At 33.5% G+C, this 10,927-nt stretch overlaps 1 protein-coding gene across 3 annotated transcripts in view; it reads left to right on the top strand.

Annotated features, from left to right (window-relative positions):
* SLCO4C1 (solute carrier organic anion transporter family member 4C1) overlaps positions 1-10,472 on the top strand; it is a 56,681-nt gene extending 46,209 nt beyond the window's left edge. For 2 of the 3 annotated variants that reach the window (XM_037142640.2, XM_037142641.2), the window contains exons 10-13: positions 945-1,135; positions 3,495-3,559; positions 5,134-5,271; positions 7,366-10,472. In XM_037142640.2, coding sequence (XP_036998535.2) covers positions 945-1,135; positions 3,495-3,559; positions 5,134-5,271; positions 7,366-7,529 — 558 coding nt within the window. In that variant the 3' untranslated portion in view covers positions 7,530-10,472. Of the gene's footprint in view, positions 1-944; positions 1,136-3,404; positions 3,455-3,494; positions 3,560-5,133; positions 5,272-7,365 lie in introns of those variants that run through there. The other variant, XM_037142644.2, reaches the window with a different exon arrangement.
* Positions 10,473-10,927: the final 455 nt, after the last annotated feature.

A 10,927-nucleotide genomic window follows, 5' to 3' on the forward strand; every position in this document is an offset into this window, starting at 1 on the left:
CACCCCAAATCCCCAAAGATCTCTGACACCCAGACAGTAAAAGCACCATCACTTCCCTTTGACTTCTCTGGCTCTGCTCTGACTTTACTGAGGCCTTAGATGTGTAAAAAGATTTATATTAAGGATGGAGTTGAGATGTAAAAAGCCTTTAAAAAATAATGCTGCCTACCTTTAAAATGTCTGAATGTTTTCATACAAAAAAGTAATGCTGTGTGTGATTTTTTGACATGTTGCCTTCCAACATTTCACATTCCAAATTTATATGTATGTATGCATATGTGTATATATATATCAATTAAATAGCAAGTATGTTATTTATGTATAAAATAACCTTCCAGATAATGTAATAGCCTCTAGTTTCTGATTTTCATAAATATGCCATCATAAGAGGGAGACAGTTTGCTTTTAGTGAGGACATTCATAAAAGTTAAAAAATTATAGTAAAAAGGTCCAGTTGAAAGCAGCATCCTCCCCCCAAACTCATGTGACATATTAGTAAATTTTATTGAATCACTTGTTAAAGTTGTAGTGTTTGTTCTTTTAAACTAGTGCAATGGAGTTATTTTTTTGTATCCGATAATGGAAAAGAAGAAAGCAAGCAGGAAAAGTATTTGAATGATTATGATCAATTCAAAGCAGTCTAGAATGTGTGTGATAACATAATTGTTAGATCGTTTTCAATTTGTTTTGTGAGTCCTGAATCAATAATAGGTTACAAGTTGAACTAATGGACACAAATGTCAAACACAGGTGATTCTACTTCATGAATATGGACACCTGTTAGCTCAGTCTCTTTGGATGAATTACTCTTTCTTGGCGTTCTTGGTTGTTGTGTATGCATCAAGACTGTGTAAGAGAGCCATGTCTAGAGATCACCGCATTTACAGTGATAAAGCATGTTTTCAGGATAAACACTCTTGGCATTTTTGTGTCTAATATTCTAGGCATATTATAACTGTTCCTGCATTGAAATGAAAACAGAAATAACACATCCTGGAGGAAGTTTTGGTTTTGAAGCTAAAGCTGGGAAATGTGAAACTCGATGCACAAATTTGCCCATATTCCTTGGCATTTTCTTTGCTGCAATTGTTTTTACCTTTATGGCTGGGACTCCTATAACTATGTCCATCTTAAGGTATGTATTATATTTTTAAATTTGCCATCCCTAAGGCAACATGTTGAATAAAAAAATGGACTCAGGGGTTCACTTGGGCTTTACACTGACCATTGGTTTTAATGCAAATTCAGCCCTTACAAGATCATTAGTTTGATGCTATTAAAAATCACTGAGTCTCACATGTATGAGGTTTAAATGAAATCATGTATGTGAAAGTGTCCTAACATTGCACACTTGTTATATGCTTGATGTTGGTTTCTCTGCTTCTCTCATGAGGCTTTGTTGTAAGCTGGAAATATGTTCAATTGGATTTGAGTGTGATGGAAACAAAGCACTCCATGTATGTCAGAGTCAGAATGACATGCATTCTATTTTATACAGCAGGTGCTGTGATATTAAACCTTCCTGTAAACCATACTAATGGATACACAGCTAACTGTTGCCTGGCTTTTCACAGTGTTCTGTGCTTTTGGTTGCTCATCTGCTATCCACACCACTTTGTAAAAATATTTCCCATCTCCCTTTCCATAAGCACTTCAGCCTCCCTATTTCTTTTCTAACAAACTCTGGCTTTTTCCTTTTTCAGTTTTGGTTCCTCAATACTCACCTTTTTTTACATACTTTTGATGAGTGGACATTTTAGAGACTATGTCTAAAAACATTAGTCTGGTAACCTCACACTACATGGAAAATTGGAGTCATTTAGAGAATAGAGAATATGCTTTTAAAAAATTTAATTTGGCTCTTGTACATAGTGCTGCAGTGAATACAGGAGTGCATGTATTTTTTTGTATTAATGTTTTAGATTTCTTCAAACACCCACCCAAAAGTGGAATTGCTATGGAGTACAGCAGTTGTATTTTTAATTTTGAGGAGAATTTTCATACTGTTTTCCATAGTACTTGCACCAATTGACAGTGTCAACAGTGCAGGAGAGTTCCGTTTTATCCACATACTTGCCAACACTTGTTATTTGTTGAGTTTTTTATACTAGCCCTTCTAACAGGTATGGTAATATCTTTTTGTGGTTTTTATTTGCATTTCTGATGATTAGTGATGTTGAGCATCTCTATGTCTTCTTTAGAGAAATGCCTATTCATTTTCTCTGCAAACTTTTCATTGGATCTTTTTCACTTCTTCACTTTATTTTTTAAAATTTTATTGTATTTTTTTCATTACCATTTAGCCCCCTTATGCCCTCCACAATGACCACACTACTTAGTTGTTTATCAATAGATGAATGGAGAAAGATGTGATTAGTTACATACATATATACAGTGCAATATTACTCAGCAATAAAAATTAATGAAACCTTGCCATTTGTGACCATGTAGATGGATGTGGAGGGTATTATGCTGAATGAATAAGTCAGACAGAGGAAGATGAATACCTTCTGATTCCACTTACAATGGAATCTTTAAAAAAATAGGCTTCTAGGAACAGAACAAATTTGATGATTGCCAGGGGGTCAGGAAGGGTGGGAGGACAAGTGAAAAAGGTAAAGGGGAATAAGAGGAACAAATTTTCTGTTATGAAATAAATAAGTCACAAGGATATACCGTATACCATAGGAAATATAGCTGACAATGTTTAATAACTGTGTATGGTGACAGATGGGTACTAGACTTAGTCTGGTGATCACATCATAAAGTATATAAATGTTGAATCACTATGTTATATGCCTGAAATATATTGTATGCCAACTGCAGTTAAAAAATAAATATAAAAAAATAAAGTGCTCAGATTTTTGTAAAAAATTATTTTGAAAAAAATATCTATGTTACTTTTCAACTGCAAATTTGTTTTTAAGGAGTAATTGATCTCTTTAACCCACATCCAGTTCTCATGTCCCAGCACCATGTCTCACTCACATTAGACTAGTTACTAAAGAATTGTTGTTGACTCAGAATGAGCCTCAGCAACCGTTTTACATGGTCTCCAATTTGTACTCTTGACCCATAAGTATGGCTCCTGTCTCAAACTTAGTAAGGGAGTAAGAATTGTTTGCTTGAGACTAAAAGCAAACAATGAATTCATGTGACCCGTGAATTCAGCAATAGTCAACATAGGTCTTATTAATGAATACTCCTTTTCCTTTACATTTGTTAAAATTCATATATTTTCAGTGCATCTATTAACATTTATTTGACTCTTTTTGGTGTTATTGGAAGTATTTTCATTCAGAAAACATTTTCCTCCTTTTATAATTCCAGAAAGTTTGAACTGTATATGAACTGTTAGAAATAATTTGTTTTTTTTAATGTGCATAACATTTACTTTAATCTAGAAATGCTACCCAGGTACAAAAATGAATTTGCTCAAAAGGTGAATGAACTGTACAACCACTTTTGGCCTTGTGTGTATTTACTGTCCCTAGGTGTGTTAACCAAAGGCAGCGGTCTCTGGCATTGGGAATACAGTTTATGGTGCTTCGATTATTAGGTATGCCACTTGTCTTAATTCGTTAGTAACTTGATTATTTTTGTTCATTAGTGTTATTGATTTGTCCATTTTTGGTATGCGCCAAGAAAGTAATTAATTAAGCCCTCTAGAAAACCACATAAATGTCATTAAAGAAAGCTGTTTTCCAATATTCAAGATGTATTGTTTGTATATCACATAGCAGGGTAATGACTTGACTTTTTACCTATCTGATTGGTTAAATATTTTTTCCAATTCTGTTGCAAATATAACCTTAAAGGTTATATTGTATTTATTTGAAATATTTGATCATAGATGTATTTCTAATAGACATATTTTCCTATTCATAAAAAACTTATTACCAGCATAAATTAATGACAAAATCTTATTTATAACTATGTAATTTTTTTCTTCCTCCATTTATCTCCATTTGGGACATGATTATGTTGTATCAGCAATAAACATTAGTTAAGATTGATGGGAGAAAAAATTTATACCAGAAAGCTTTATAAGGTTCCAGATGTAGGAAGAGTAAGAAAGAAAAACATTATATTATGTACCTAATTATGTGTTTATACTTACACACACAATATTATACACATTGTATTAAGATCACCTAAAAAAAAAAAACAAAGTAGGAACACTGGAGGTCACCTGCACCAACTTTCCCATTTTTCAGGTGAGTAGATGAAGGCCTGAGAGATCCGGGGATTTGCCCCTGGTCACACAATTCATGGTGCAAATGAGAGCAGGACACGGTCTCCTGGCTCAGCCCAGTGTCCTTTTCACTCTGTCGTGTCACAGGTCATGAAAAAATAGGCTGGATGTGGCTGAAGGCTGTCTGAGCAATACCGCCTCAAATCATTTTTAACTATTGGGAAGCTCCTTAATTATGTGCCTTCTGCCCTCCCACAGGGTGGGCAGTGTGTGTTTCAGGTAGCAGCACTAGGTGTATTAGATTAATGTTCATGGGTACACGTGTGCATTCTCATGCACACATACATGTCAGTGTGGGTGTATATGTGTGCCTAGAGACATAAAACATATAATACAAATACTAATAAGTTCTTAGCACTTATTGTGTACATTAGTAATTTATTTAGATTTTTTAAAAATTGTAATAGCTAATTACAAATACACATTTATTAAATTAGAAAAGCAGTGAATGAAAATATTTACTTAATATTAATGCAATATATGCTAGAGATTTTTATTAAAATAAACATCAATTGATTAGAAATATATAGTTATATATAATTATTTTGGCATTTTTGCTTATTTTTCTTTATATCCCTATTAATTGTACATGAACTGATTAATTTGCAAGTGGACAGATGTTTTCTACAGAGAAATTAGTTATTGAGTATTGGAATAACTCAAATGCATTAAAAGTTCTGCTTTATGACTTTTTAAAGAATTGCTGCTCACACAGGTTTCAAGTAAAAATAGGAAGCCAAAGTCAATAATTTTTTTGCTTAAATGGATAGATTTAATACTTACTCTCATTTACATAAAATATATGTATCATCACGAACAAAAATCTATAGCTATAAACTAATCTTTGCCCGTGTGTGTTTCACACATAATTCTCCTAGGCTCAATACCTGGACCCATTGTTTTTGGTGCTGCAATAGACAGCACATGTGTTCTCTGGGATATCAACGAATGTGGAATTAAAGGAGCTTGCTGGATTTATGATAACATCAGGATGGCCCATATGCTGGTGGCCATAAGTAAGTAGTGACTTACCGATAACTTTAGATTCAATCGATGATGTTGTGAGAAAAAACAGTTATTGTTACTTAGGTGTTGAAGGGTTCAGTCTGTGCTGCTGGGCTGCCCTGCAGTCCTGAAGCAGAGATCAGTTATCCTCAGGTAAGAGAAAGCTTTACCTGGAGTTGGCAAGATTCAGTGTAGAATAAAAAAAGAAAATAACATTTTAGCTTTCAGTACATCACATATCACATAATTTTCTTTTAACATGTTTTCTCAAACTCTTCTTGAGAAATCTAACCAAAACTGAAGGAGAATTCCTAGAAACTGGAGTGATTTCATCTAGGAACCTAGGCTCTGGAGAGGCTGCGGAGCTGAGGCAGGGAAGTGTCCGGCCCGAGGCAGGTTACAAGAAATCCTTTTGTAAGTTTAGAAGATAAGCCAGAATGTTGAACCCTTTTTGCCTTTCCCAGTCTGTCTTATGTAGTCTTGGTTAAGGAATAAATGAAAATTAAGATTAAGGAAGCAGAGTAATGCATCCATCTTGTGAGAGTAAGATAAAAATTTTAAAACAACCTAAGAAATTAGAATATTTTAAAACAGAAATCCTAGATAGAAATATATATATATATTTGTATGATGTGTAATTTTCATTGCAATTGTGATCACAATTACTTTGGCACATGTATCATGATAGCTTATTGCTCTTCCATGTCTTTAAACTCAGAGTGTGCTGTCTGAATTTATGATGACAGAGTAATAAGATGTCCAATGAAGAAAGAAGTACATAAATTTAAAAAATGGGAGAGTAAATACTGACCAGAATAGGAAAAATTAATCTTCTTACCACTTTTTCCTGCTAAAAATGTTTTTATTTAATATGTTTTTATATTTAAAATTTTAATTCATAATGTTTGTACTGCTTCACCAAAATATATAGGTAATGAATTGTCCCTTTTCCTACTGTGGTGAATGTGAGAATTTTTCCCCCTGAAACATATATACCTGTAAACTTTTCAAAATCATTGTAACAGTAGCGCTTATGTAATTAATCTTCCTATAAACATAGAAATACTTAGTGTCTTGAGCATTCTTGTTTTTCAAAGACACATTTTGAGTAAAATATTAATGATTAACACAAAGTAGCTACATTGCAAAAACTTGGTGGTGAGGCCAGGTCGCTGGTCTGACTGGAACTGAGTTGCCTGTGTGGTGGTCAGCTCTCGCTACTCTTTGTTGAGCTGATCTCAGATTCCAAGTTGTTTGAAAACAAATCAAGCTGGTGAAGTGAATCTCAATGTTGTATATTTTTAGTTGATAACTTAAAAGTAAATTTGGTTAAGTATTAAATGTGATATATTCTCACAGGGGCTTTCTCCTAAGAACTTCAAAGCTTTTTCATTATTAGCGTTGTTTTTCCATCATGAACATGAAAATTCTGTAACTTTATTTCAGGTTCAAGGATGTTGTAAGCTGTTTTCCTTTGTCATTGACTTGGTTGCTTGTAATTTTTTATAGGTATGGGATTGTTAGTAAAGTTAGGTATGGAACATGAATTTACTTCATTGTATAGAATACTTATTTTGCAGCAATGTACAATTATAAACAAGAATAAACTAATTGTATATTTTTATTGTTCAGACAAATAATATAGCCTAGTTCATTGAAATGCCTACAAGATTTTTATTGAGCAATATCACCATTCTTCCTAAAGTTCTAAACATTCAAAACATATGACTTGCCCTGGCCTGCTGTCTCCGCTGGTTGCAGTGCCGTCCCTTTCACCAAAAGGCTGTGGGTTCTGTTCTCGTCAGCACACCTAGGTTGCGGATTTGGTCCCGGTCGGGACATGTAAGAAAAGCAACCATTGATGATGTTTCTTTCACTATCACATGGATATTATGTTTATGTCTTTCTCCCCCCGTTCTTCTCTCTAAAAATCAATAAAAACATCCTCCAGTGAGGGTAAAATAAAAAATGAAACATATAATTACAATGCTTATACATTTCTCTTTAATGTAGAGTTCCTAGTTGTGAAGAATTTCTTAATGAGAATTGGTTTCTTTAGTCATTAAAGGCCCAAATGTATGACTGATTTTTCTTTTTATATTTAGGTGTTACTTGTAAAATTATCACCATTTTCTTCAATGGACTTGCAATCTTTTTGTATAAACCACCACCGTTAGACACAGATGTATCATTTCAAAATTTGAACAAAGCTGCGACTGCTGACTCAGTGGAGTGTGACTTCAACACAGCAGGGAATGATGAAGGGTGACGGAGAAAATGGGGAGACTGTCTGGCAGCTGGGAAACTGGCCTCCACTTAGGAGGATGTACATTGCCCTCACAGCATTATGTTCTCAATACGGACAATCGTTTTTAAAAATGGGTGTTTGATAATTCAGTGTGTTTTTCTGTATATTTCTGTATATTTATGGACTTTAACTTGTTTTGTTTTAATATAAGAAACAGACCTGTGCCTTCAAAATCCACCAAAAGCTTCAACACACACACACACACACACACACACACAGTGAATTCTCATTGTCTTGGTATGAAATTCCCAACTAATATAAACTAAGCCAGAGAAAAAAGCTAATAATTAGTTAAAACTTATGTGTACGAATTTAATTAAATTCATGTGTAATGAGTTTCAAATACTATTATTGAAATCTCATGAATTTAAAACCAGCTAAATAATATTTTTTTCAATTTGCGTATACTAATATGTTTTTTATCACAGAAATGTAAAGAACTATTAGGATATATGTTAATTACCTTCTCTGTGTCCTAGTATATAGTGAATTTAGAAATATCAGCATTGTACACTTATTTGCATTTTAACTCAAAAAGTCCAGGAGGTAATTTGTTAATATTGCTGGTTCATAACACTGAACCCCTTTATGTGAATCCGTGATAGTGTTGTTCAGTTACATATCTTCTAGAGGAAAGCACCAGCTCCAGCAAAGAAAAGTGCCAATTAGACACAAAGAGACTTTTTTCATGATAGGTGCATTTTATTTATTTCTTTGAAAAGAATTTTAATGAATGATTAATGTTTAGATAGTACTTTTATTTTTATCATTTAAAAAACTGATTAGTACATTCCTTCTAGCACTAAAATTGTGCTGTGCTTATAAGTTAGGATGTCCTATTATTGTTTGATTGAAACACATTCTTCAACTGATCCATTTATCTGAGAGATAAAATGCTGCAGTTGTCTGATATTACAACACTGTTTATTCAGATCAGACTTCGGCCAACTTTGTCTACGCAGAATGTGGAGAAAATAGATCAATGAACATCATCAAAATTGACTTCTGCCTGGTCAAGAATTTTACCGATTAAGAAAATGTTCATTCCCACCCATTTGACATTTTTGTGGAATGAAGTTGCTAATTTAATAAGGTTAGCTTTTTTACAAACAGTGTGTTGCGTACACTGTGATCAGAATAACAAACTGAGAGTAAAGGTGTGATAGGAAACCAGGATCAGACGCACTGCTAATTCACAGAATGTGCAGATTATATTCCATGGTAATCTGTGGCCAATGGTGGTTCAAGAAACTAGTAGCATTTATTAATTAAAATACAGAAAGGAATGAATTAGAGTTAGGCAAGCAAGCACACCTGACTATGAGAGAATTAGAGGAGAGCAGAGGGTAGGAATCAGAGAGACAGAAAAACAAACCAAGAGCATAGAGAAATCAGAGGCTGAAGCTCAATGTATAGTCAAAACCCAGGAACTGGAGAAGCAGGAAATTCACAGCAACCAAAGACTCAGTGCAAGGTAGCAGGGAACACACAATACCTCTATCAGAGTCAACCTCCCTTCCCCTCGACCCGGCACATTTCGGTGCTGCTCCCTGTGGGAGCCAACCAAGAGGAGAGTTCAGGCTTTCTGTGTCTGTGTGGAAGCAGGGAATTGAATAGAAAAATTGTCTAGATGTAAAAAAACGGCAAATTCTGAGGAACTCATTGATAGTGATGTGAAACCACAGCAAGAGAGGGAACAGAATAACTATGAAAACATTCTTCTAAGGCCACTTAATTAAGAAAAGAAAAAAAAGTAACTCCACACATAAAAATAGTTGGATGAACAAGTCACTAAATAATTGGCATACTTAATGGTTTTAGTTGTCAAGGATTTTATTGTATTCTGGGTACTTATTTCGTGATACATTTTACAAACGTTTTAGTAATCATCAAAGTAAAGATTTTGGCACTTGAAGGACATCAGTCTCTTATTTATAATATACATATTTACAGAGAATACCTCCTTTCATGATAGGGCAGTATAGACACTACTGTAATTTATAAATGTTGTTTATACTTTTGGGTTTACCTAGATGACGTGGGTTGGTATTATGCTACTTTTAAAACACAATTTTTCATAATTTGTGTTTTTCACAATTTATAATGATTTTTTAAATAAGCTTGAATCTACAAGTGTGGTGATTTTTGAATGCAATTAACTGCATATGTCTTATTTTTAACATTTTTTAACATTTAGATTTTCTTACTGTAAGAAATCCACATGTAAAACTTATACAGGGAGAAAACTGTATACAGGTGATTTAGCTCTGTAAATTGGAGGAAAATATACATAAAATTTTAGCTCTATTTTCTTTCCAGATTTTTAAATTGTGAACAATTATGCAAAATGTATAATTATGCCTTCCTTAAACTCAGACTTTATAATAGATTTTTGTGTGTTTAACCTTCTTAAATGGTATGGATTTCGAAATGATTGATCTGTTTATGACTACATACACAAATGATGGTGGGAGAGGGAAAACCAGAGTACTCTTGAACTTGTTCAATGTAATTTAGTTAATCTGGTGATTTCTGTTTTCTCAACAGATGTATACCTCAATACAAACCACATACTTTATGAAATGCATACAAAAATTCTCCACACAATAGTTTTCATGTATGAAAGATGGATATGTAATATTCATATGAGCAGGATACATGTTACAGATGGTGGGTTGTGAAATACCTGACACTGCGAAAGTAGTGTTTTGGAAAAGTTATATTTAATTCATCGGGTTATCAAAATCATATAATAGATTTAAAGGGATCAGATTGGACATTAATTTGAGATGTAATGTTTTTTTGCCCCTCACTACAACACATTCAGTCTCCTCCGGTCTTTTTTGTGTGTGCCCAATCAATAAACATGAACTTATACATTATATGTGAGTGATCGAAAGTAAATAAAAGGCTATATTTTAAAAATTGAATTAGTACATTGGATCAGAACATATTCGTGTTTTAGCTACAATTAATTTATTCTATAAAAACTGCCCTCAATAATTGACACCCCAATTTCTTCTTTTTAAAGTCAGCTTGTCTGAATTTTTGAAACTTTGTTTTGTAATAGTTTTATACTTATAAAAACTTTCTTTAAAGTACAAAGAACTTTCCTATAAGCTTTCCTAGGCTCCCTCCCCCCAATGTTAACATTTTACATGGTCCATAGAGCAATTATCTACCCCAGGAAATTAGCATTGGAGAAAATCAGCAAAAGGGCATGGTAGGACTATTTCCTGTGTGAGCAACGTCAGTGTTTTTTTTTTATTAATTGTTGAACTGTACATATTAAAATAAGGTGTTTTTGCTATAAGTAAATCATGCCCCAATAGAATTGACTTGTAAAGAGGAAATAATAT

Source organism: Artibeus jamaicensis, unplaced genomic scaffold (genome assembly GCF_021234435.1).
Source record: "Artibeus jamaicensis isolate MK-2021 breed Jamaican fruit bat unplaced genomic scaffold, CSHL_Jam_final contig_3243, whole genome shotgun sequence".
In the NCBI taxonomy this organism is placed as follows: domain Eukaryota; kingdom Metazoa; phylum Chordata; class Mammalia; order Chiroptera; family Phyllostomidae; genus Artibeus; species Artibeus jamaicensis.